This window comes from Corylus avellana, chromosome 2 (genome assembly GCF_965113065.1).
Source record: "Corylus avellana chromosome 2, dhCorAvel1.hap1.2, whole genome shotgun sequence".
Taxonomy (NCBI): Eukaryota; Viridiplantae; Streptophyta; class Magnoliopsida; order Fagales; family Betulaceae; genus Corylus; species Corylus avellana.
Genome location: NC_142491.1, coordinates 16,643,583 through 16,667,562, shown reverse-complemented (window position 1 = coordinate 16,667,562; position 23,980 = coordinate 16,643,583). Strand labels below are relative to the sequence as shown.

At 36.4% G+C, this 23,980-nt stretch overlaps 4 protein-coding genes across 4 annotated transcripts; 3 read left to right on the top strand and 1 right to left on the bottom strand.

The window, feature by feature from the left end:
- The first annotated feature begins 3,674 nt into the window (after positions 1–3,674).
- Positions 3,675–4,956, top strand: LOC132170776 (putative HVA22-like protein g). The gene is made up of 5 exons (XM_059581882.2): positions 3,675–3,745; positions 3,874–3,972; positions 4,055–4,111; positions 4,568–4,631; positions 4,726–4,956. The coding sequence occupies exons 1-5, from the start codon at positions 3,714–3,716 to the stop codon at positions 4,954–4,956; spliced, it is 483 nt and encodes a 160-aa protein (XP_059437865.2). The 5' UTR covers positions 3,675–3,713.
- Positions 4,957–6,136: 1,180 nt separating this feature from the next.
- RAB7B (RAB GTPase homolog G3F) lies at positions 6,137–9,936 on the bottom strand. The gene is made up of 7 exons (XM_059577718.2): positions 9,777–9,936; positions 9,426–9,452; positions 9,195–9,294; positions 7,771–7,917; positions 7,569–7,649; positions 7,309–7,454; positions 6,137–6,367 (listed from the first exon to the last, which is right to left on the bottom strand). Exons 1-7 carry the CDS (start codon positions 9,827–9,829, stop codon positions 6,301–6,303), a joined length of 621 nt encoding a protein of 206 aa, XP_059433701.1. The 5' UTR covers positions 9,830–9,936; the 3' UTR covers positions 6,137–6,300.
- Positions 9,937–11,519: 1,583 nt separating this feature from the next.
- PERK5 (Protein kinase superfamily protein) lies at positions 11,520–15,011 on the top strand. The gene is made up of 8 exons (XM_088512596.1): positions 11,520–12,231; positions 12,422–12,913; positions 13,502–13,579; positions 13,673–13,743; positions 13,914–13,990; positions 14,066–14,210; positions 14,336–14,497; positions 14,576–15,011. The coding sequence occupies exons 1-8, from the start codon at positions 11,520–11,522 to the stop codon at positions 14,864–14,866; spliced, it is 2,028 nt and encodes a 675-aa protein (XP_088368722.1). The 3' UTR covers positions 14,867–15,011.
- A 1,582-nt stretch (positions 15,012–16,593) lies between these two features.
- On the top strand, positions 16,594–23,951 carry LOC132179032 (coatomer gamma-2 subunit, putative / gamma-2 coat protein, putative / gamma-2 COP). The gene is made up of 18 exons (XM_059591651.2): positions 16,594–16,809; positions 17,330–17,427; positions 17,535–17,585; positions 17,783–17,896; positions 18,033–18,233; positions 18,320–18,421; positions 19,115–19,222; positions 19,300–19,533; positions 19,876–20,126; positions 20,265–20,436; positions 20,530–20,685; positions 20,774–20,824; positions 21,113–21,253; positions 21,328–21,525; positions 21,613–21,744; positions 21,830–22,003; positions 22,416–22,655; positions 23,443–23,951. Exons 1-18 carry the CDS (start codon positions 16,764–16,766, stop codon positions 23,635–23,637), a joined length of 2,664 nt encoding a protein of 887 aa, XP_059447634.1. The 5' UTR covers positions 16,594–16,763; the 3' UTR covers positions 23,638–23,951.
- The last annotated feature ends 29 nt before the right edge of the window (positions 23,952–23,980 follow it).

The window sequence follows — 23,980 nt, the reverse complement described above, 5'->3', positions numbered from 1 at the left end:
AGGTGTGTAAATCCGGCTGGTTATACCGGCCAACTGCTTTTAAAAGCTGTTGGAAATAATTGGTAACTGGCGCACACCCAGTTTTAACGAGTATATATATATATAGCCCCTACGGTCCATAACTTCTGCAAACCACCCATTTATCAGCACCCAATCAGCATATGACACATCATCATTTTAAGAAAAGTGCAAAAAACAAAAATGAGAACAAAATAGCAAATTAAAGTGAAGTAAAAGACCAAAAAGACCCCTGGCCGCTAGACCCAACCATGGGTCTGGAGAGACCCCTGGCCGCAAGACCCATGAATGGGTCTGGCCGGACCCACGATCCATTTTGGTACTCTTTTTCTTCTTGCATCAGATCCATGGAGGTGATTTCTGATCTTTTCGATTATGGGGTTTTGGGCTTTGGATTTCTCTCTTTGTTTTTGAGTGTATTTTGGGTTGTTTTTTCGTGTTGCTGTGAGAATATCTGAGATGGGTTTTTGGGCTGGGTCTTTGCATTATGCTGATGTTTATGGTTTGAATTTTGATGGGTTGCTAGTAGATTTCACCAGCAATGGTATTTCAACAGTGGGTCTGGCGTGACCCCTGGCCCCACGACCCACGGCATGGGTCTGGCCAGACCCATGTCGTGGGTCGTGGGTCTGGTGTGACCTGCCTGAAAATCATGACCCGCCTCAAAACCATTGCGACCCACCTGAAATCTATTTTTAATGCCTCAAAACTTGATTTTGGATTCAAAACTAAAACTTAAAGGTGAAAGATTAACCCTTTAAAAATTTTATCACCCTAAATACCAGAAAAGATGACTGTCAACGCTGGAGATGGTAATTAATGGCGCCAGAGATGGTGACCCAGAGATGGTGGCCGTGGATTTGGCCAGTCGTGGGTCACGGCCAGACCCACGGCTAGCAGCGCCATTTCTTCTTTCTTTCTCTCCACGGCCACCGCCGTTTCTTCTTTCTTTATCCTAGACCCTCTTTTATTCTCTTCTTTCTCTTTTCTTCATCCACTGTATTTGGTTGTAGATTAATTTTGTGCAATCATTGTGCTTTAGCTTATGTGGCAGTTTATGAGTGGATGCCGTAAAGGAGGGTTTTTACGCCTCATCTTGATTAAAGTTTAACTCTATATATATTTTTTAAAAATGTAAAATGACGTCATTTACTTTAGGGTCTTTTTTTTTTTTCCTTTTTTTTTTTGGGAACAACCACAACAAAGCCTAGCTTATTGAGCCAAAAAAATTCCTAATTGTTTTTTAAAAATGGCTAAATTAAGCCTAAAAAATAGGCCTAAAAATACCTAATTTTTTAAAGACTTGCTTACCGGTTTTGGTTTTTAAAATTGACCAACCGGTTTCGATTAACAGTTTTAGCTAATAATTGCTAACAGGAACTGGGTTGACACCCCTACGGAATAAAGATGGCTTCGGAGATCGTGAGACATGCAGAGAAATAAATCCTAGGAAGAATGTTGAATTCTATAACGTTTTATGATAATTTTACACGATAAGAAATTGAAAATAGATAAATTTGAGAAGGTGGTTAAAAAAAGAAAAGAAAAAAGTAACGGAAAATAGAAATAAATCCAGTCGAGGCCGCCAAAAAGCGTACAAAATCTAACTTTTCAATTTAGTTTCTGGGTATGTAGCAGTCTCATTAATTCAATATGAGTACGTTTTATAATTTTTACTAAAAAGTGCCTTACCAATCCATACGGCGGTTCACATGTTGCTTACTATGTCAACCATTAAAATGTGAACTGCCACATGCCAATCTACATAGTACTTTTTTCCTTTTTTTTTTTTTTGGAAGTAGTCCACATAGTACTTAATCACTTACTACATTTACAAAAGAGGTATGCTACAGTGCAATATAATGCCCACATTTGGCCCATATTTAGTGAGGGAGAGAGGACTCAAATTCAAATTCCAAATTTCAATCCTCTCTTTTATGTGATTGTTCATTTGCCACATCACTAAAAATGGGCCAAATGTGAGCATTATATTGCATTAAAGCATTTCTCTTTACAAAAAGAGATATGTTACAGTACAATATAGTGCCCACATTTGGCCCATATTTAGTGAGGGAGAGAGGATTGAAATTCAAATTTCAAATTTCGGTCCTCCCTTTTATGTGATTATCCATTTACCACGTCACTAAAAATGGGCCAAATGTAAGCATTATATTGCACTGAAGCATTTCTCTTTACAAAAAGAGGTATACTATAGTGCAATATAATGCCCAAATTTAACCCATATTTAGTGAGGGAGAAATGATTGAAATTCAAATTTCAAATTTCAGTCCTCCCTTTTATGTGATTATCCATCTACCATGTCACTAAAAATGGGCCAAATGTAAGCATTATATTGCACTGAAGCATTTCTCTTTTAAAAAAGAGGTATACTACAGTGCAATATAATGCCCAAATTTGACCCATATTTAGTGATGGAGAGATGATTGAAATTCAAATTTCAAATTTCAGTCCTCCCTTTCATGTGATTGTCCATCTACCACGTCACTAAAAATGGGCCAAATGTGAGTATTATATTGCATTGAAGTATTTCTCTTTACAAAAAGAAGTATGCTACAGTGCAATATAATGTCCACATTTAGCCCATATTTAGTGAGGGAGAGAGGATTGAAATTCAAATTTATACTTACTACATCCGTCAATAAAATGTAGGTTGCTATGTTTCAGTTTATGTTACACTCATTTCATAAAATATAAATTTTCACATGTATTTATAAGAAAATTATAGTACCCCAAGCATTTTCCGTCCAACATTGCCAATTTGTTATGTTTATCCTTCAAATTTTATTTAAGTCTATTAAACTGGCATGCATTTTTCACATGCTCTATTAAAAATAAGTAATATTACTCTTCACACTTGTTTATTACACACATGTCACATTGACTGATATGACATATTTTAAATAGCTTTTTATTTCTACCACTTAAAAAATTAAAAGTATCAAAATACAAAACGGTCTCCGCTTCATTTTGAAGCTCTTTAGGTAAATACAAATTGCTTCTATGTCTCTCTCTCAACTTGTACTTTTTGTCTTGTTTTTCTATCCTGTGATTTTTTTTCTAAGCCTATTTCCTTGGAAGATTTGTTTTCTGATATTAGTTTGGCTATGTTTTTTAAGATGTAGGGGATTGATGACACCATAATAGGTATGGTCATCCCCACACCTAATCATCCTCATGGTCATGGAAGAGTTGAAACAATGCAACTCTTCATGAAGAGTTGCATTGCACTCTATACATAGAGTGGGGATCAGAACAGTTTAATAACATTATTGCATTCTTGCATTTCTGATTCTTCTTTTTCTTTGGTCCTCCATCAGATTTCCACCCTACGGAAGTAAATCCTTCCATCAATAGATCATTCAATAATATTCTTACATTTTTTCCTCCATACTACTTCCTTTTTGCTACTCTCTCTCTCTGTTTTGGGTGGTTGAAGTAGAATGTGAATGATTAATTAGCAATGTAATTCCTTTAAGTTTATCTTGATGAGTGGTTTGTTTTTGAATTGTTTGTTTTGAGAAGAGAAAACAATAACATAGATAAAACTTTTCCTTCGAACTAATTATCAGGAACTTCTGGTTTCTCTTAATATTTCAGATTTTTTAATTCTTTTCATAAAGTCGATCGACAAATAGATGCACCAACTTTAATTAATTTGTGGATCGAGGCTCAAAATGATGGGGTCTTTTCTTGCAAGAGCCCTTGTGTAAGTAAATAACCAAATAATTAGATTTTGAGTATTTTTCATTTTTCACTACGTACTCCAAGTGATTGTTTTCTTACGTACGTACACGGGACTGGAAATCTGAAAAATTCTGATATGAAAATTTGCAGGCTGGTTTTTGGTTATGCTTATCCGGCATATGAGTGCTTCAAATCTTTGGAGAAGAATAAACCAGAGATTGAGCAACTTCTCTTTTGGTGCCGCTACTGGTACATTATACTCTCTCTCTCTCTCTCTCCATATATATATATTAATATATATAAATTAACGATGCATCTTCTAATTTTGTAGGATTATTGTTGCTTTGCTTACAGTCTGTGAGAGAGTTGGAGATGCCTTTGTTTCATGGTACGCATGCATGCGGTGTTCGATTAATATACCACAAATAATAGTTTATTTTCGTATTAGAGACGGAAATATACATTCAGCCCCCAAGCCACAATGTCTTCTTCAATTTTATTTTTTTTAAATATCCTGATAATCCTTTTAAAATCAAATTTTTACTACCCCACTCCCCCAAATTTTTTTATTTTCCTGGTTTTAACCCTCCAAACCTAAACATTAATTGCAATGTCTCATAAGCTTTAAAAAATTGTGATTAACCCCCAAACTATTAACTCCTTTTAGAATTCCCCTAATTTTTTTTTTTTTTTTTTCAAAGATATACCCTTAAGATATTTTTTCTTACCCCCCAAGAAATTTTTTCTTTTAATTTTGCCCACCCAAGCCTAAAATCCTAGTTCCACCCCTGCCTCTTCTGTTACTCACATCAATTTTTGGTTTTTTTTATCTTGCTTCGTGAAGGTTACCAATGTACAGCGAAGCAAAGTTGGCATTCTTTATATATCTCTGGTATCCTAAAACAAAGGTATATATATGGAATTTCCAAAATTATTTAGGTTAATTTATATTATACCTTCGTACTAGTTAATTCTAACAATAATTCTTTTTAACTGTTTTAGGGAACAACATATGTCTATAACTCCTTCAGGCCCTATGTGGCAAAACATGAACCGGAAATTGATCGTATCCTCTTGGAGTTGAGGGTGAAGGCTGCGGATATTGCAGTTGTTTATTGGCAAAAGGCTCTGATTTATGGGCAGACAAAGTTTTTCGAGACTTTGCAGTATGTTTCTTCTCAGTCAGCAGCACAGCCTCAATCTAACCAAGAACTCAAGCATAAGGAAAAATAGCTCATGATGTTTAGATCTTGAAGTTGTTTGTTAATGAAATCAGGATAATTATGTTTATTCTGCTCATTCATGTAGAAAACTGTCTATACCTGTTCTTATATATCAATGTTTTGTTTAGTAAAGAATTGGTGTTTTCTTGTATATGCTTTAATGATGGGCTTAAAGTAGTTGGAATTACAATTTTTTTATGTTATGTTATGTAAACTCAATTTATTTAGACATGGTGTTAATTAAGATTACCTTTAGCTAAATTTTTAAGTAATAATTGGAAGAGAAAAAAATATTTTATTCGAGTTATGTTCAAACTCGAGATTTTTAATTTGAAATTATAGTAAATCAACACATACTCCAAAAGTTTAAACTAACAAGAAATGATGAATTTATTCATTTTAATTAATATTCTAACAATTCAAGTTAGGACAATATATTGGATTAATTGAAGGCCTTCTGCTCTATGTAAAAGAACTGAAATTTAAAAAGCATTCTTGTTCGAGAGCAGTTAAAAACTTCTAGTGCATTTTTAGTGCTGTAGTTAAAATTTTACTACACGAATTCAAGTCAAGGGTGGTTGCACCTTGGTTCAAGGAGGCAAGCATGGTGGCAAGGGGAATGCTGCCTGCGCCCGAATTTCTTGAGGGTGGTGTTTAACACCGGCAGGCTGAGGGTGAGGTTTAACACGGCAGGCCACGACAACAACACAAATGGACTGGTAAATGATGATGCACTCGAACATGTTGTCGATTGTCTGTGGTGGTGATGTTGAGGAACTGGGATCCCCTGCAATTCCTGTAATTGTGAGGTTCACCTACTCGAACAAGTGTTCGGATAGTTCAAACAAATAGTCCAATCAGAAGCCTCTCACAATTGTAATGAACAGGCAAGGAGATTGCAGAGAATTCCAATCCAATGTCGAGCATGTTGATGGCATGTAGAAGAAGTTCATGAGGTGACATATATACCACGCAGTAGCGACTCTACACATGTACGATAACTCTTATACTTTCCGATTCCAGATCTAAAAAATCTCTATTGAACATTCTGTTGGAAGAATTCAATATCTTCATAATTGAATATATTTAGTTAAAACATGGAAATAATCTTTCGGTATTTTGACCGTCAACAACAACATCCATAATCAATGTAACTTGATCAAATAAAGCAGCACTTACACAAAGGCAACAATAACCAAAACCAACCAAGATTAATAGACCAATTTGTTTCACACACTAATGTACAGCATAGCCTGGTACATACCAATGAAAATGGTTTAATGGTCCAAATCGTTTCCAGTACTTTCTAAAGATGATTTATTTAACTGGAAAAAAAAAAATCAGGCAATATTATTTAGCATTCGCAACCAGTTGATCGCTGCTGACTGCTGCTTGCAACATCAATGGTGTCCGGCAAGTATCTTCGTTATGCAAAAAATCCCAACCAGAAGAACAAGGATCAAAAGTGAAATTAGTATCACATTTAATTGTCCATAAACATATTGTGATCTAATAGCAATTCTGGAATAATACTGTTAACGTGTTCAACTTTGTCAAATCATACATCCTTAGAACAAATTCAATCCGCAAAGGTACTCTTTTCTGATTTCAGCTAATCGTATAATGAGATGGTGAAATTTTGACAGCCGAGCAAAAAACACTATTCGGAACATAGCTATTGTTTGTCTCTGTAGAGTGCCTTTTTGTATTTCTGATAAGTCTGATTGTGCTAGTTTAGATAGTCGTGCTTATTTGAAGCTAGTTTCAGTAGTGTTACTGTTACTATGTATTTGCAGATCTCATGTACTTCTACTTTGGTTTAATGAAATTCTTACTCATCAAAAAAGAACGAAAAAAAAGTACTTCCAATTGCTGAGCAACTAATATGCAGATTCAAATCAAAATAAGTACATTATGCAGAACCAAATTTGACTATCTAAGAGGTTCTTGAAGTCATGAGTTGAAATTTTATTACGGTAAAGGAACGAATTTAAGTTTTTAAGTAAAATATTTTAAGCTAGAGCAACTGATAGAAGGATGGATCTACAAATGCCCACCATTAATCATAAATGACCAGGCTACAAAATAACTGTTATTACATCTCATCATGGAAGCACATGAAACATTGAAAGGGATGTTTTCTGCAGACCACAAAATCAATATGCAGCCAATATTTTAACCCCCAAAATATGTAGCCAATAGATGTTTCAACTAATCTTTCATCAATTAATTTGGTGAGCATTCTATACTAAAAGGAAACAATTATGCCGGTGATATGATAAATCTACATTCCTAAACAGTACGAAGAACAAAAATCAAAGCACATGCATGTGACAATAGAGAGTTTGGTTTTTCAGCTTACATTTCTTCCTCTTCACCACTCTTCAGGGCATTCTTAGCTATGCACTGGAAGGCTTCTTCCACATTAATACCCTCCTTGGCAGAGGTCTCGAAGTATGGAATATTTCCTTTTGATGCACACCAAGCTCGAGCCTTTTTCTCCGAAACCTGGAAAATTAATAAAAGGATACATGTATTTGAATACAAAAGGTATCAACATCATGTGAGCAAGCGAGTGAGAGGGAAAAAGAGAGAAGGCGACAATTTAAAGGAAATACATACCACTCTACTATTTCCACCATCTATATCAACCTTGTTTCCTAGAACAACAAATGGGAAATTTTCTGGATCTGAAGGACTTGCCTGCAGAAGGTTTCTCATATCATCACCACAATTTCAAATGTTTCCTTTCATTTAAGAAGCCATAGGAGGATTCGTACAGGATGTAACATCAAAAAATTTAACAAAAACAACTGGCAAAAACCTGAATAAGGAATTCTTCTCTCCAGTTGTTAAGGTTGTCAAATGATTTCATGGAATTAACATCATATACAAGAACACAGCAATCAGCCCCCCGGTAGAAAGCAACACCTAGGCTTTGGAATCTTTCCTGGCCAGCTGTATCCCAGATCTGCCAAAAATAAAAGAATGCATGATGAATCTCCACTACAGAAGAACATAAAAGTTACCCACAGGACATCAAATGATACAATGGCAAGCCAAAATAAAGACATAACTTGCACTCCAAAGAAAGTATATAACTTAATGCGATATGCAAATGGTAAGAAATGAAAGAAGACAAAGGTAAGCCACTTCTAAACAAGCAAGAATACAATTTAAAAAATGCAGTTTCATTACAGGTGGCACCTTCTAATCCTCAGGAAAGAGCAACTCTTCAACTACTATGAGCTGCTGTGCATAGTGACATCATGGAAGAGAGTAACTTTAAAAAAAAAAAGAAAAAAACATAGGAATACAAATCTCCAAACATGTAATATTACCAGTTATATCATTACAGCCCTAATAGATATCACTTTGCAAGTCATTGGGGACAAAACGCTGTCAGGCTTATTATGTCTTATGCATAGTGTCCATGTAGAGGCATCATTACTAGTATCTGACTCTCCCAAACCTAAAAATGGCAGTAAAGCACCAGGACCCCAACATAGGACCAACCAACAGATACCCGTACCCTTGCATATTGACAAAGCTAAAATAAATTAAGTCTAACAAAACGACTCTGGAGACTGAAACATGCAACCCTGATATTGTCACTATTTACTCTCAAAGAGACTTTCAATTAAAAACGACAACATGAAATGGTCCAAAATCATCTGGTCATCTTGACCTTTCACCATATAAATACTTCATTTTGTAAAGAACCATCTATAAATTGTTGAATCCCTACCCTTCATTTGCAAGGATGAATTATGCAATCCTCATATCCAACATGCTCTGAAAGAAATTTAGAAGACATGATCAGGATCTTGCCAATCCTCATAGTAATATGCCACTCCAGCCCCCCCTCCTTCTATCAGTCACCAAGAACATGATAAACTAGGTTTCTTTTCTCTTATCTATCATATATATATATATATATATATATATATATATATATATATATATATATGAGGAAGTGTCCACTTTTTCATAATACAAGTAGAAATCATAGATACATAACCAATGGGTGTTCAGCTTTACTTTCTCCTATTTATTTTGGAGTTTAATCACCCATATGGGAACCAAAAAGAGAACAAATAACAAAGCAAGGCCATGCAGACATAAAACACTATATTTAAACATATAGATCTTCGGCTTGAAATTGTGATATGATTCCTGAAAACTCAAGCACACTCAATATCAAAACACACATGATTCAATTATGAACATAATCAGCACATCTGTAACCTGTAAGGTGAATAGCCTATCTTCGAACTGCACTTCTTTCGTCAAAAAGTCGGCTCCAATTGTCGCCTTGTATTGATTGCTAAACTTCCTATTTACATATCTGTTAGAAATATGTCAAGGGAAAACGCACCGAACCTTTTCTTGAGCCATCATAACACATTATTTAAAAGAAATGAGAAATGCAATCAAAAGATTAAATATCTAACTCAATAATCAAGCGCCCAAGGATACTGATTCATCAAGGAGGTCTTCCCCACCCTGTAAAACACAAATTAAGTCAATTGTAGACTAAATAAGCGTATTAGAAATATAAGACCAAACTAAAAACTCTTCCATGATTAAAGAAGTAAGAAAAAATTAGATTTGCAAATAGCATAAATTAGATCAAACTCAACTAAAGCAAGCAATCGAATTCGTCAGCAGAGAAACAAAAAATTTCTACTGTTTCAGATCAATCAGTGTAAAATAAGCAAGATCTCGAAAGATCAGTCAAATTTCTGCAACTAAAACCCTAGAATTCAACAATCAAAGCTCACACACACACACACACACACACACAGATATACAGAGAGAGATAGATACCCGCTGTCGCCAAGGATGATGACCTTCAAGAGGGTTCTTCTGCGGGAAGGCATCGTACGGATATGGAATTGGATTCGATCACAGAGAGAGAGAGAGAGAGAGAGAGAGAGACAGAGAGGGGGGGTGACTGAGTTTTGGCCTTTGGGGGCTTTCTGGTCTAACTGTTTTTTGTTTCTTTAATTTTTTCCTCTTTTTTTTTTTTCCTAACTGACCAGACTCGAAACTCTAATGGTCGGGGCAGTGGGCTGACCAGTAGTTCGCAAGTGTTCGCTTTAAATAATTTTTCTTTTTTTTTTCAAGGAAAATTCTCGGGATAATATTTTATTACAATTTTTTTTACATATTAATGTGACTGTTGATAATTAAAAATATAATTCAGCCACTAATTAATTAAAGGATTAAATAATTTTTTACAAATTGTGATTTCACACGAAATCAAATAGTTTCCACATATAAAACTGATGAATTTTACAGAAATAGTGAAGAAGAGACCTACGATCATCTAAACTACTACCTCAAGGTTTAAGGAATTTTGATTCAATTTTAGTTAGACCATGTGTGTTGTTACCAAAATAAAAAATAAGAATAATTATTCAATTTCACTATTCTCTATTCCTAATAATAAATATTTCATTTCCTAATCAATTGATCGAATACGTATTTCACAAACAAAATGAGGCCTTAAGGTTTTAGCTAGCTTTTGAGGTAGCAAGCCTAGACTTTTGTGGAAAATCATTCAAGTTTGGGACGGGGCTTCACTATAACTATTAAAAAAAAAATCGCATGTTCATGATATGGTTTAAGTTTATATATATATGTCAATTAGTCCTGAATTTTTATTTTTTATTTTTAACAATTAACTAATTCAAAGATTAAATGGGATAAAAGTATAATTTATAACATTTTCTCTTTCTGTTAGACTATGATCATCACTAATATTGATCTCTTGGTCTAGTATATAGGAACCGATCGAGAGACCTCAAATGAAAAAAGTTTTAAACTCGAAATTTCCCATGTCGTGTAGGAAATCAATTTGCAACGTCAATAATATTCACAGACAGTCAAACTTTTTTTTACCAGTAAAGGACTAAAAGTCTAAAAGGCCCTAAGTTATAGCTGTAAATTAATCAACATATATATATATATATATATATATATATATATATATATATATATAAAAGATATATTCAGCACGAGAAATAGCAAAAACCAAGAGTCATTTGCTTAAAAATAGAATTCCATACAGAAGAATCCCAAGTTTATAGGAGATGATTAGGGAAAGAAACACGGTTTCACGGTTTCTTTCATGAAACTATTACCATGCGGCATTGTTTTTGTCTCCTCCCTTCGAGAACCCCACCTGCCCCTCTCCAAAAGGTACACCCTTATTCTTATTCTCTTACTCTCTCTCTCTATAGATCTCTCTGGAAAAAAACCAAGTTGATCGATGGAAAAGTAAATTATGATTACCAATGACTTCGATCAAATTATACATCGTTGTTTTTTTCAAGGCTAGGATGATGCTATTTAAAGTTATTCATGGTACTTTAACTTAAACGTAATATTCCTGATTATCTCTTTTATTGGCTTCTTTTCTTTTCTTTTTTTTTTTATTGCTGAAAGTTGTTATTCATTTACCTTGTATGCATGTTTGCATGATTTAGAGGTCACTCTTCTTCTGGAGGAGAGGTGGGGCCTGGCCGGCACCTTTAATCGATCATAATCTTGGTCAGAACTCCTCAAATGGCGTCTGATTCGTCGCCACAGCCTTCCGATTCTCTACCTTCCCCACCTGCATCACCTTCACCACCAGCACCAACTACTCCTCCTCCATCGGCACAACCAGTACCATCATCACCTCCACCGCCAAAAACATCGCCGCCACCGTCATCATCACCGCCTCCACCGGCCTCATCGCCACCACCTAAGGACTCACCTTTGCCACCGCCACCACCATCAACACCAAAGCCGCCAGCAGCGTCTCCGCCACCTCCACCAGGCTCATCCCAACCACCTAAGAACTCACCTTCGTTGTCACCTCCACCTCCACAGAAAAACTCTTCTCCTCCCCCTCCTGGCCTCCCCCCTTCCTCTCCCAAAACCCCTTCACCTCCACCCCCGCCTTCTGATGACAACGATGATTCACCAACTTCACCGCCACCACCACCTTCATCCCCACCACCGCCTTCAACACCCAATTCACCCAATCAAGCGCAGCCACCTCCTCCGCCGCCACCACGACAACTCTCACCACCAAACGGGTCGTCATCTGATTCTGTTACGCCGTCATCCGATGATGGTTCCACCTCTTCATCAAACTTGCCTATCATTATAGGGGTTGCGGTAGGGGGAGGGCTGTTGCTTCTAATAATTATCATGATTTTGCTCTACTTGTCATGTGTCAGAAAGAAGAAGCAAGATCAGCGGCAGTACTACTCTTCTCATCCAACCAATGGTATTTAATATTATTCTCAAATTAATATCATTTATTAGGATGGAATTACAAATTTAATTAAGGCGTTAGTTAGATGGGACAAAATTACTCAAGTTGAAATGAAATGGTGAGGATCCTAATTCTAAGACAATTGAATATCAAAGAGTCCAATTAATTAATCCTCAAGAATAGAACTTGTGGTCATATGCAGGAGGATGGAACAACGGCTCCAACACTAACCGCGGCCTCATGCTCAACATACCTCCTCCTCCTGGCAGGAGACTGCCGCCGGCCGTGAACGTTAGCAGTGACCATAGCTCGAACTTCTCTGGCCCTCACAGTACCCCATTGCCACCCCCACACCCTTCCCAGCTGGCTCTTGGGTTCAGCAAGAGCACCTTCAGCTATGATGACCTAGAGGCTGCAACCGGGGGGTTCTCTCAGGCTAACCTGTTGGGTCAGGGAGGGTTCGGGTACGTGCATAAAGGGGTGTTGCCAAACGGCAAGGAAATTGCGGTGAAGAGTCTCAAATCCGGTAGCGGGCAAGGACAGCGCGAGTTCCAGGCAGAGGTCGAAATTATTAGCCGTGTCCATCATCGCCACCTTGTGTCACTTGTTGGGTATTGCATTGCAGGAGGCATAAGGATGTTGGTTTACGAATTTCTTCCCAATAAAACCCTTGAATACCACCTTCATGGTATGTTTTATACGCCTTTGCTTTACATATAATTAAATTAATGAATTTAATTATTTAATTAATATTCTAGCTCTCTCTCGCACGTGTAAGGAATAAAAAAAGTATATCACATTATGTTAAATTACCAATTATACTAAAAACTTAAGCGGATAGGAATATGTAAATTTAGGCTCCGCTTGATTTGTGGAATAGACATTGAAACCATGAGAATGGACTAATTAATCCTAGATATAGCTATTTTTAACATGGTTGGCTATCCATTTTATTTTAGGTTTTTTTTTTTTATCTAATATGAGTTTAATATATATATATATATATATATATATATATTGGTTTTTTTGTAATTTTGATTCAATTCTAATTTTTACATGTATGTTATTATCGAACTCTCTTCTATTTCTGTAGTAGCTATTCATTTTTCAATGGATATGATTAAACATTTTGCGAACTAAACAACGCCCTAATTACTTAAACATATTACTTTAACACATTAAATATTTAATTAAAATGAAAATAAACCGACAAATATAATCATTTGAATTCTAATATAAATATCACTCATTTTGTTCATATTAACGTACGCAGGAAAGGGTCGCCCAACCATGAACTGGGCTACCAGGCTCAAAATCGCATTGGGATCAGCCAAAGGGCTTGCTTACCTGCACGAAGATTGTTAGTAATTTTTTACATGAATCACTCTCTCTCTCTCTCTCTGTGTCTTTGTCTCTTTCTCTCTCTCATAATTAATCTGTTTGATACGTGTAGGTCACCCTCGCATCATTCACCGGGACATTAAAGGTGCCAATATTCTACTTGACGACAGTTTTGAAACCAAGGTGTGAGCAATATTGTTACATATATGTTATTGCCTTAATTAATTATTCCATGCATGCATGTAACAACAGACAAAGAAAAGGAAAAAGGTGTATATATAATATAATGTTTATATTTGTTAAATGTTTTCTGCTGATTGATGTGAGTTGATTATCATGACTTATATATTCAGGTGGCGGATTTTGGGTTGGCAAAGCTAAATCAGGACAACTTCACTCACGTTTCTACTCGGGTCATGGGAACATTTGGGTAATTAATAAGAAATTATGTTAAATTATATATCATTTATCTTTAAAAAATTAAGCTAAAATAAAATTAATGCAGATACTTGGCTCCTGAATATGCATCAAGCGGCAAGCTAACTGAGAAATCTGATGTTTTCTCGTATGGTGTAATGCTTTTGGAACTGATAACGGGAAGGCGGCCTGTGGATCTCAGCGGCGAATCGGAGGACAGCTTGGTTGACTGGGTTTGGACGCTAGCTTTCCCCCCTTCACAAATTAACAAGCTTTTTTTTTTTTTTTGTTGCTAAATTTTCACTTCTCTTATCCATGTAATTGTGATGGAATGGAATGGAAAATCCATATCAAACAGGCTAGACCTCTTTGTGCGCGCGCAATGGACGACGGGAACTTTAGTGAGCTGGCCGATCCACGTTTGGAGAACAATTATCCCCCACATGAGATGGCACTCATGGTGGCATGTGCTGCTGCAAGCGTTAGGCATTCTGCAAGAAGGCGACCTAAAATGAGCCAGGTAGGGAATAAAGAGTTTTTTCTATATATATTTAGAGAGAAATGAGATTGATGAAATAGTTGTATATATATGGAACAGATTGTACGTGCCTTGGAAGGTGATGTGTCACTAGAAGACTTGAAGGAGGGGGTAAAAGCAGGGCAAAGTTTGAACATGAGCTCTAGTGCTAGTTCTGAGTATGATGCGGCCACCTACAGCGCCAACATGAAGAAGTTTAGAAAGATGGCACTCGAAGGCAATGCATGCGGAAGCAGCGAATATGAGGCCACGAGCGAGTATGGGCTCAACCCTTCCTCCTCAAGCAGCAGTGACCACTCGCAGGAGATCATGGGCAGGAAAGCCAGCAGCAGCAATAAGCATGGCCAGTGATCTGATCAGCAAACTCTTAACTAACTTCCGGGATAACTGGATAAGAGCATCGATGATGATGAAGACATATATCGATTCAGCTTTTCGAGTCTAGATTCTCTAAAATTAGGTTTACCACCATACGTGTACACCTGATATTATCAGTGTTCACGCACATAGCGCGCAATATTGATTGCCATTGTCTCTGGCCGTGAACTTGTATAAAAAATGATGGTGTGATTTACGTTGTTATGTGTTGTTAACATGAACATTGATGGATTGTTTTGTTTCTTTTTGGGATTTTGGTCGATCGGTATCTGCTTGCTGTCATGCCTATGGGGGCTTTATATATGTGAAACACTATACCCACTTTGTTTGTTTGTTAATGCCTTTTTTTTTTTCTTTTTTTTTTAATGATATGATACGATATAAATATAAAATAGTTTTGATTTTGGCTATTTTGTGTTTCTGAGAAGAAGTTATAAGGAATATATATGGCATGTCGATTGTTATCTATTAATTGTCACTACGATTGTTGTGATTTTTTCTATTGAACGGATAATTTAGTGATTAATAAAATTAATCTCAAAACTTGTGTTTATAAAAAGGTTTAATTTTTCTTATGAATCTAAAAGATCTAAGTTCTCTTTGAGTATATTTGTAAGGTCTAGGTTCCCAAATAAACTATTCCAAATATTATCAAAAAAAGTCGCAAGATGTTTAGATCGAGGTTGCTTATTTATATGAAACAATAAAAGTGAGCGTGGTGGAAACACTAAATACATCCCTTATTTACAAAATTCAAAAAAACCATGAAATAAATAAATTTTAAAAAAAATTAAAAGATTAAGATAAAGATTTGATATTTTCACAAACACTTATTTTTGTTATTTGATATTGATGTGTGACATGTGTCATCATTTTAATAGAAAGCGCGCACAAGACTTAATTTGTGCCAAGTACTCGATCCCTATATATATAAGAATTATTTTTCAATCATATGATGATGTTTTGACACGTTTCTTTCTCTCATGAATGTTGAAATAATAATTACTAATTTTAATTAGTAACAACCATTCAAAAAAAATTGTTCTTTTTATCTCAAATGAGAGACATTTTTCGGAATGTATTTAGTAGATTTTTGTACTAATAGTATGTTTGAGATTGTGTTTGAGAAATAGAATTTTTAAGTAAAAAAACTCTTTTTGGCAAAAAACTCCAGTTTTAAGCTTTTGTCAAAAGTGAATTTTGATTATTTTTAAGCTTTTTGGATCCTTAAAAGCGTTTTTAAATTTTTTATCAAACAATTACTTTTTTCTTTAAACGAATTGTTTTAGTACTAAACGCACTTTTAAGCTCATCAAATGCATTCCAAACAGGCCCTAAGATGATGTGATATTGAAAATTAGCCTTTTATAGCAACGAGCATTTGTAATAGAAAAAAATCAATGGCTGATTTCTCATGCCAAATCACCGTAATTATATTTCAGTTGTAAGAAAATCTATTAAATATCATATCTCAAAAGGATTCTGCACCGAGCAGTAGTCATTCGACGGTGGATTTATCGCACTCCCTTACCGAGCGGTTGGATCTTGGAAGGATTTTCATTTCTCACGTCATTTTCTAAAAATTTTAGGGGTATTTCAGGAATTCCATTTTTGTTCTTGACGTGGCGCACTCAATTGGGTGAGTACCTTTGTACTGCAAGTACATCAAATAGTTTCGCCCGCACCAGATCAACGCCATTTCGAGCCCACCTTCCTTGGCCCTGTGGGTTGCGCAGCATCGTCGTCTTAATTCGCATCCGAGCCCTCTTCAAAAACCTAGGCCAGTGCTCTCACATAACGAGAGAGAGAGAGAGAGAGTGTAGAGCTCTGGGCGTTCCTTCTAGATCTCGAAGATTCATCAAATTCAGCGATGGCTCAGCCACTAGTGAAGAAGGACGATGATCGTGACGACGAAGGTATTTCTTGCACCGCTTCAAATCCGTGTTCTTCCCCAATTGACTATCACTTTTGTATTTGCTATCCTTACATTCGAAAACGATTTCAATTTGAATTCTCAATTTTGTATATTACACTGTTAGATCAGTCGTTCAGGTTCCAGATCTGTTTACGCATTGCTATTTTGTTTCAATCATGAATGCGTTTGGTGATAATAGGAATCAAAAATTGAAAGGATTAGTGACTTGGTCCGTAATATTCGTTGATCTGGTTTAGTCTTGGTTGATCTGATTGCTTTCATTTTGTTTATGATTTTCGGAGTTAGGTTGCAATTATCCCCGCGCTTGAAATCACGGTATAAATCGTGGAAATGTACAAATCTGATTATGTCGTTCACTCTGATACTGACGATTTAGGAATTTAGATCTTGTAGCTTCCCCTTCCATTTGGTGCAATGCAATCTTAACCGTGTGAATTGTTGTAGATTACAAGTTCAAATAGGAACAGTTGATCCTAATTTTGTATTGCATTGCTTTACAGCGGAGTACTCTCCATTTCTGGGGATCGAGAAGGGTGCCGTTCTACAGGAAGCTAGAGTTTTCAATGACCCTCAACTAGATCCTAGGAGATGCTCTCAGGTTTTTGCTTAGCACAGATGGATTCTCTGTCCGCATTTTGTTTAATTACTTCTTTGTTGCTGCTCAGGAAATGATTCTTAATGTGCTTCATGTCTTATCATTTTCAGGTTATTACAAAGCTTTTGTACCTACTGAATCAAGGGGAGACATTCACAAAGGTCATTTTATTTCCTTACCATTCTTTCTGGATTTTTATTCCCGTAGAAGATCCATGCTTCTTTGACGTGTTATTAGCAATTCTTGTATTTTTTTGATGAATTTTTGTGTGCGTTAAATTTATATATCGAACTTGCAGAATTATGTTACTGTGTGGTCAATCCTTTTCTGAAGTTGTGTTTTTGGATAAAATTTATAGGTCGAAGCCACAGAAGTTTTCTTTGCTGTGACTAAACTTTTCCAGTCAAGAGATATAGGGTTGAGGAGAATGGTTTATCTGATGATAAAGGAGCTCTCTCCTTCTGCAGATGAGGTTTACTTTCCCTAGTCGGTTTATTTATTTTGTTTTAAATGCTATTTTTATTCAGTAAAAAATTTATTTTGTTTTATATGCCCCTCATTTGTTCAAAGATAGGTACTGAATGGGTTAATTTATTTTCTATAAAAAGGTTATTATTGTGACAAGCTCCCTCATGAAGGACATGAATAGCAAGACGGACATGTATCGGGCAAATGCTATTCGTGTCCTTTGTCGGATAACGGATGGAACCCTTTTGACCCAAATTGAGCGATACTTGAAACAAGCAATTGTTGACAAGAATCCAGTTGTTGCAAGTGCAGCCTTAGTTAGTGGGATTCATTTGCTCCAGGTATAATCCAATTGTTCATAGCAGTAAGTTTTATATGCATATTTCTCTTGTCCTACATTGTCCTCTCAATTTTATTTTGGCCACAGACAAACCCAGAGATTGTGAAGAGGTGGAGTAATGAGGTTCAGGAAGCTGTTCAATCAAGGGCAGCCCTTGTACAGTTTCATGCACTGGGTTTACTTCATCAGGTATGCTGGATTATTGCTTTGATTTATATTCGGGGTTTTTTTTTTTTTTTTTTGAGATTGTGGAGTAGGTTAGTAGATTAAGAGCGTGTTTGAGATTGCATTAGAAAGTAGAGATTTTTAAGCCAAAAAGAGTTCTTTAGAAAAAAGAAGAAGAAGAAAGCTTCAATTTAAGCTTTTTAAGAAAGTGCGTTCTTGCTATTTTTAGAGTAAAAAGGTCAAAAAAGTACTTTTGAAGTTTTTTTACCAAACATATCAGCTTTTTGTTTGGCACAACTTTTTAGGTACTAAAAATACTTTTTAGGATGCCTAACGGAATCCCAATCAGACTCTAAAACCAAATGTGTAGTGATTTGATCACATGATTATCAAAGTAAATACTTGCTTTATTAGGTAAATGGTTGGTTGTAAGAGACATCTATTTAAGGCTGCCTATTTACTAGGATCTTTGCTTGTTTCTGTAAATTTGTTCTCTATAAACATTAGGATTGGATAGCTAAATCACTCTACATTATGAATTCGTTAGGTTGTGCACAGGTGTAAAGTGATTTTTCACAGTTGTTTTTGGACTATATAGATATGGTGTTATTCATGATTATAATTTTTGAACTTCAAGGGCCAACAGTCATCATTGATTAATATTTTAAATATTTCATTTAGAATTAAAAGGTTCTGATAACCATTTCAAACTTGCAGATAAGGCAGAATGATCGGCTAGCTGTAAGCAAGTTGGTTACCAGCTTGACAAGGGGAACGGTGCGCTCTCCTTTGGCCCAATGCCTCTTGATTCGTTACACCAGTCAGGTGTGTATCTGCTCTATCATATTGTTCACTAGGGGAGTTACTTCTTTTTGTCATCTTTACAAGTATTCTCTGTGCAGGTTATTCGTGAATCAGCCACCAGCACACAAACAGGAGACCGCCCTTTTTATGATTTTCTCGAGGGTTGTTTACGTCACAAGGCTGAAATGGTCATTTTTGAGGCTGCCAGAGCAATCACAGAGCTCAATGGTGTTACAAGTAGAGAATTGACTCCAGCAATTACTGTTCTTCAGCTCTTCTTAAGCTCATCCAAGCCAGTGTTGAGATTTGCTGCTGTCCGCACTTTGAACAAGGTTAACTATTTCTCTGTGCTACTACAAGTTTTTCTCAGCACTTTTCAAATGTTATGCTGCTTCACTACTTTATCTTTGTTGGGGAAGTGAATGCAAAAACAAAATGACTCGCAGCTTTGGGAGGGGGTGGTGCCTTCTTTTGTTATTTTTTTGGCATAAATTATATACTATATATCAAAGATGCTTGAAGTTCCGGAGCAATATTAATCAACTTGAAGACATTGGATCATGTTATCTGAAACTTGCTTGTCTTGCTTATCGCATCATGTTTACTCATTTATATGTTGTTAAACCTGATGGATTCCTTTCCAGATTCATTAAATAATTTTGTAAATTTTGTAGGTGGCAATGACACATCCAATGGCTGTCACTAACTGCAATATTGATATGGAGAGTCTAATTTCTGATCAGAACAGAAGCATTGCCACACTTGCCATCACAACACTTTTGAAGACAGGAAATGAATCAAGTGTGGAGCGCCTGATGAAGCAGATAACAAATTTCATGTCTGATATTGCTGATGAGTTCAAAATTGTTGTAGTGGAAGCCATAAGATCGTTGTGTTTGAAGTTCCCATTGAAATACAGATCTCTGTGAGTGATATGTTGCATGCTTTATGTCACATTTGGGAATTATGGGTTTTGGTTTGATTCATATCTTCACTGGACATGATGTTCGAAGAACTTTTTTCTCTAGTAACACAGATTTTTTTTTTTTTAATCTTTTTAAAGGATGAACTTCCTAAGCAATATTCTTAGAGAAGAAGGTGGATTTGAGTACAAAAAAGCAATTGTAGATTCAATTGTGATCCTCATAAGAGATATCCCTGATGCAAAAGAGAGTGGGTTGCTTCATCTGTGCGAGTTCATTGAAGATTGTGAATTCACCTATCTTTCCACACAGGTTGCATTGTACTCCATTATCATTTGCTGAACAATGAGCTCTTGGCTTTTCATTTTTCATAATTAAACATCATTTCACCCTTAATTTTATTAGATTCTCCACTTCCTGGGGATTGAAGGGCCAAAAACCTCAGATCCCAGCAAATATATACGGTACATTTACAATCGAGTGCATCTTGAGAATGCAACTGTTCGGGCCAGTGCTGTGAGCACATTGGCAAAGTTTGGCGCCATGGTTGATTCATTGAAGGTATTATTTGCCTCTCCTGCTCATAACATGTATTGGTGGTGCTGTTAATGATGTATGTTTGAAATATTCATTTTGATCTCTATTTCAGCCTCGCATATTCGTTCTGTTGAGACGATGTCTTTTTGACAGTGATGATGAGGTGAGTTCCCCATTATACTTTGATTGTGAGGTTTTGCTATATTGTGGTCATCTCCAACATATTATATATGAATGTATATAGGTGGTCTTTCTGCCGTGCTTTCTAGTTTTTCGTGTTTGGAAAATATTTTTGTTGTAATGTCAATGTATTCTTGTCCTTTTTCACCTTTCTGAAAGGAAAAATGTTTCAAAATTTTTTTTTTGTCTTTTATAATTTTTTTTTTCCTTTTTAAAACTTTTGTATCCTTAAGATTATGTCAAGTGGCTGTGGATGCTGATTTTTCCACAGGTTCGTGATAGGGCGACACTTTATCTGAATACACTTGGAGGTGATGGTTCAGTTGTTGAAACTGACAAAGATGTGAAGGACTTCCTATTTGGATCACTGGATCTCCCACTTGTCAACTTTGAGACAAGTTTGAAGAATTATGTATGTATTGATCAAGTTGTTTTTTGCTTTTGTGCTCGAAAGGCAATCACCTAATGTGTTTAATATGGATACAGGAGCCTTCAGAAGAACCTTTTGACATTAACTCTGTACCCAAGGAGATTAAGTCTCAGCCACTTGCAGAGAAGAAAGCCCCAGGTAAAAAGCCAACAGGGCTGGGTGCTCCACCAACTGCTCCGGCATCAACTGTTGATGCTTATGAAAAGTTGCTTTCTGCTATTCCTGAATTTGCAGACTTTGGGAAGCTTTTCAAGGTACTATGACTGGATTTTTTTTTATCAATTCTTTATGATGTACGTTATACAGAGTTTCTGATTGGGAATTGTGTTATTTTTCACCAGTCTTCAGCACCTGTGGAACTGACTGAAGCAGAAACAGAATACTCGGTGAATGTTGTTAAGCATATTTTTGATGGGCATGTTGTGTTCCAGTACAACTGCACCAATACAATTCCAGAACAATTACTAGAACAAGTAATGACTATCTTATTGAAAGCAGAACTTCATGTTACCAACCCTACTTGGGAATCCCTTTATAATTCTTTCTGCTTCCTGCCAGGTCACTGTTGTCGTGGATGCTTCAGAAGCAGAGGAATTCTCTCAAGTAGTAACAAAGCCTCTCAGAGCTCTCCCTTATGACACACCTGGACAGATCTTTGTGGCATTTGAGAAACCAGAAGGAGTCCCAGCTGTGGGAAAATTTTCAAACATGTTGAGGTTCACTGTTAAAGAGGTACAAGTGCTCCCATTAACCTCATGAAGAATTTATGGCTTGCTCTCAAATGAAGTCTGATCAGTTTTATCTAGTAACAACATCATATTCAGTTTAAATTTGTTTTCCGTGTAGAATTTATACAGTATAAATTATTTAGGGGCTCCACTTGGTATTTCATTCAGTCAAAAACATAGAAAACAATCTCATTGTTTTTTCTTTGAGAAGCTTTCATTTCTACTGGCTGATTAAACCATTACTGCTTGTAAATTATCTGAAGTTATTTTTATCCATAGATTCTTTAATTAGCATCTATAGAAGGATAAAGACAAAATTCATAGCATGTTTGAAAGAAGGGATTCGAGAAGTTAATGTCGATCATCAACATATGCTACTTGGTTTTCATATCTTGCATATTTGGTGATTCTCCCAGGTTGATACAACCACTGGTGAGGCAGAGGAGGATGGTGTTGAAGATGAATACCAGTTAGAGGACCTGGAGGTTGTAGCAGCTGATTACATGTTGAGAGTGGGGGTCTCGAATTTCAGAAATGCATGGGAAAACATGGGCGCAGATTGCGAGCGAGTAGATGAATATGGCCTTGGCCCAAGGGAGAGCTTGACTGAAGCTGTAAATGCTGTGATCAACCTTCTTGGCATGCAGCCCTGTGAGGTACGTAAATCATTAAGATTTTGTGCTTGCATAATCATCTGCTTATGATGCAATTGTTTGGAAGTATGCAGATATTATCCTTATGCAATTACTTGATAATACGAGCTTTTCTATAGTGCACCTAAAATACTAGACTGACTAAAGGGCTGAAACTTCTGTTTTGTTGGAGCTTACTAGAGGACCAATATGCCCTGCTAATGGTCTGGGTGATCACTTCATACGCATTTGAATGCTATGTAAAATAACATCTGGTTTGTTATACAGCATATGTGGAAGTTGGTTATTTTATACGTACGGTGGGTTTTCTGTTCCACACCTACAGAATACAGATATGCAAAGAATAAAATTTAAGTAGCCGTCCAGCTTTAACTAGTGTCTTAAGTTATTGGAGTACCCCTACAATTGGGGATCCATGTTATTACCTCTGTGCCCTATTATTTGGGCAAGGGTATGTGAGGGGATCCCCTACCTGAGCAGGGAGCCCACCCAAGGGGCCCTCCTGCTCGGGCAGGGCACCCCCTTATAGCACCCCTACAATTTCCCGGGCCCCCTCCTCTCCTCTTTGGGCAGGGGATTGTAGGGGATCTGTATCCATACTGGCCACACCATGATAAGCAAGGGCTTTAGTTCCACCTCCTCCCTTTATTTTTCCCCTAAAGTCCTTTTGGGGTGTAAGTCTGTTCCTTAAGAAGGAAAAAGTTGTATACTAGGCTTAAAATTTGTTGACTGCAATATCTCTGTAGAAGCTGATATAATTAACCTTCCATTTATTTATGGTGTTGTTCAGGGCACAGAGGTTGTTCCAAGCAATTCGAGATCACACACTAGTCTATTATCTGGTGTATACATAGGCAATGTGAGGGTTCTTGTGCGCATAGCTTTTGGAATTGATGGTCCAAAGGAAGTTGCAATGAAACTGGCTGTCAGATCTGAGGACGAAGCTGTCAGTGATGCCATTCACGAGATTGTGGCAAGCGGCTAGAATTGTGTTGAGGAATGCTTCACTCGCCACTAATTCGGAATTTTCTTTCTTAAGAAATGAGAGCAGAGGTGGATGGCTACAAACAAATATACTTGTAGAGTAGGTTTTGGATTTAAGCTTTCTGTGGTATTCATTTACATTATTTTGAGCTTATTAGCTTATTTGCCTGTTCATCTGTTTACATAATGTACTCGAGTATACCATGTCAGGCTCATTGGATAATTATTCTCATGTATGTGATATGAATTTTGAGGCACTTTCTTTCATTAATCTTGGCATGTAATACTAAATTGTTTGCAAATTGTTGTAATCAATCTAAATGCTTGGAAATTGGATGACATTA

Excerpts from the sequence above, each read along its gene's own strand:
- LOC132170776 (XM_059581882.2), top strand. The coding sequence starts at position 3,714 with ATGATGGGGTCTTTTCTTGCAAGAGCCCTTGT. Across the intron at positions 3,746-3,873 it reads TTTCTTGCAAGAGCCCTTGT|GCTGGTTTTTGGTTATGCTT; the intron begins GTAAGTAAATAA and ends GAAAATTTGCAG. Across the intron at positions 4,632-4,725 it reads TCTGGTATCCTAAAACAAAG|GGAACAACATATGTCTATAA; the intron begins GTATATATATGG and ends TAACTGTTTTAG.
- RAB7B (XM_059577718.2), bottom strand. The coding sequence starts at position 9,829 with ATGCCTTCCCGCAGAAGAACCCTCTTGAAGGTCATCATCCTTGGCGAC. Across the intron at positions 9,453-9,776 it reads ATCATCCTTGGCGACAGCGG|GGTGGGGAAGACCTCCTTGA; the intron begins GTATCTATCTCT and ends TGTGTTTTACAG. Across the intron at positions 9,295-9,425 it reads AAGACCTCCTTGATGAATCA|ATATGTAAATAGGAAGTTTA; the intron begins GTATCCTTGGGC and ends TATTTCTAACAG.
- PERK5 (XM_088512596.1), top strand. The coding sequence starts at position 11,520 with ATGGCGTCTGATTCGTCGCCACAGCCTTCCGATTCTCTACCTTCCCCA. Across the intron at positions 12,914-13,501 it reads ATACCACCTTCATGGTATGT|GCCCAACCATGAACTGGGCT; the intron begins TTTATACGCCTT and ends CAGGAAAGGGTC. Across the intron at positions 14,211-14,335 it reads AGGACAGCTTGGTTGACTGG|GCTAGACCTCTTTGTGCGCG; the intron begins GTTTGGACGCTA and ends CATATCAAACAG.
- LOC132179032 (XM_059591651.2), top strand. The coding sequence starts at position 16,764 with ATGGCTCAGCCACTAGTGAAGAAGGACGATGATCGTGACGACGAAG. Across the intron at positions 17,586-17,782 it reads AAGGGGAGACATTCACAAAG|GTCGAAGCCACAGAAGTTTT; the intron begins GTCATTTTATTT and ends TAAAATTTATAG. Across the intron at positions 18,422-19,114 it reads CACTGGGTTTACTTCATCAG|ATAAGGCAGAATGATCGGCT; the intron begins GTATGCTGGATT and ends TCAAACTTGCAG.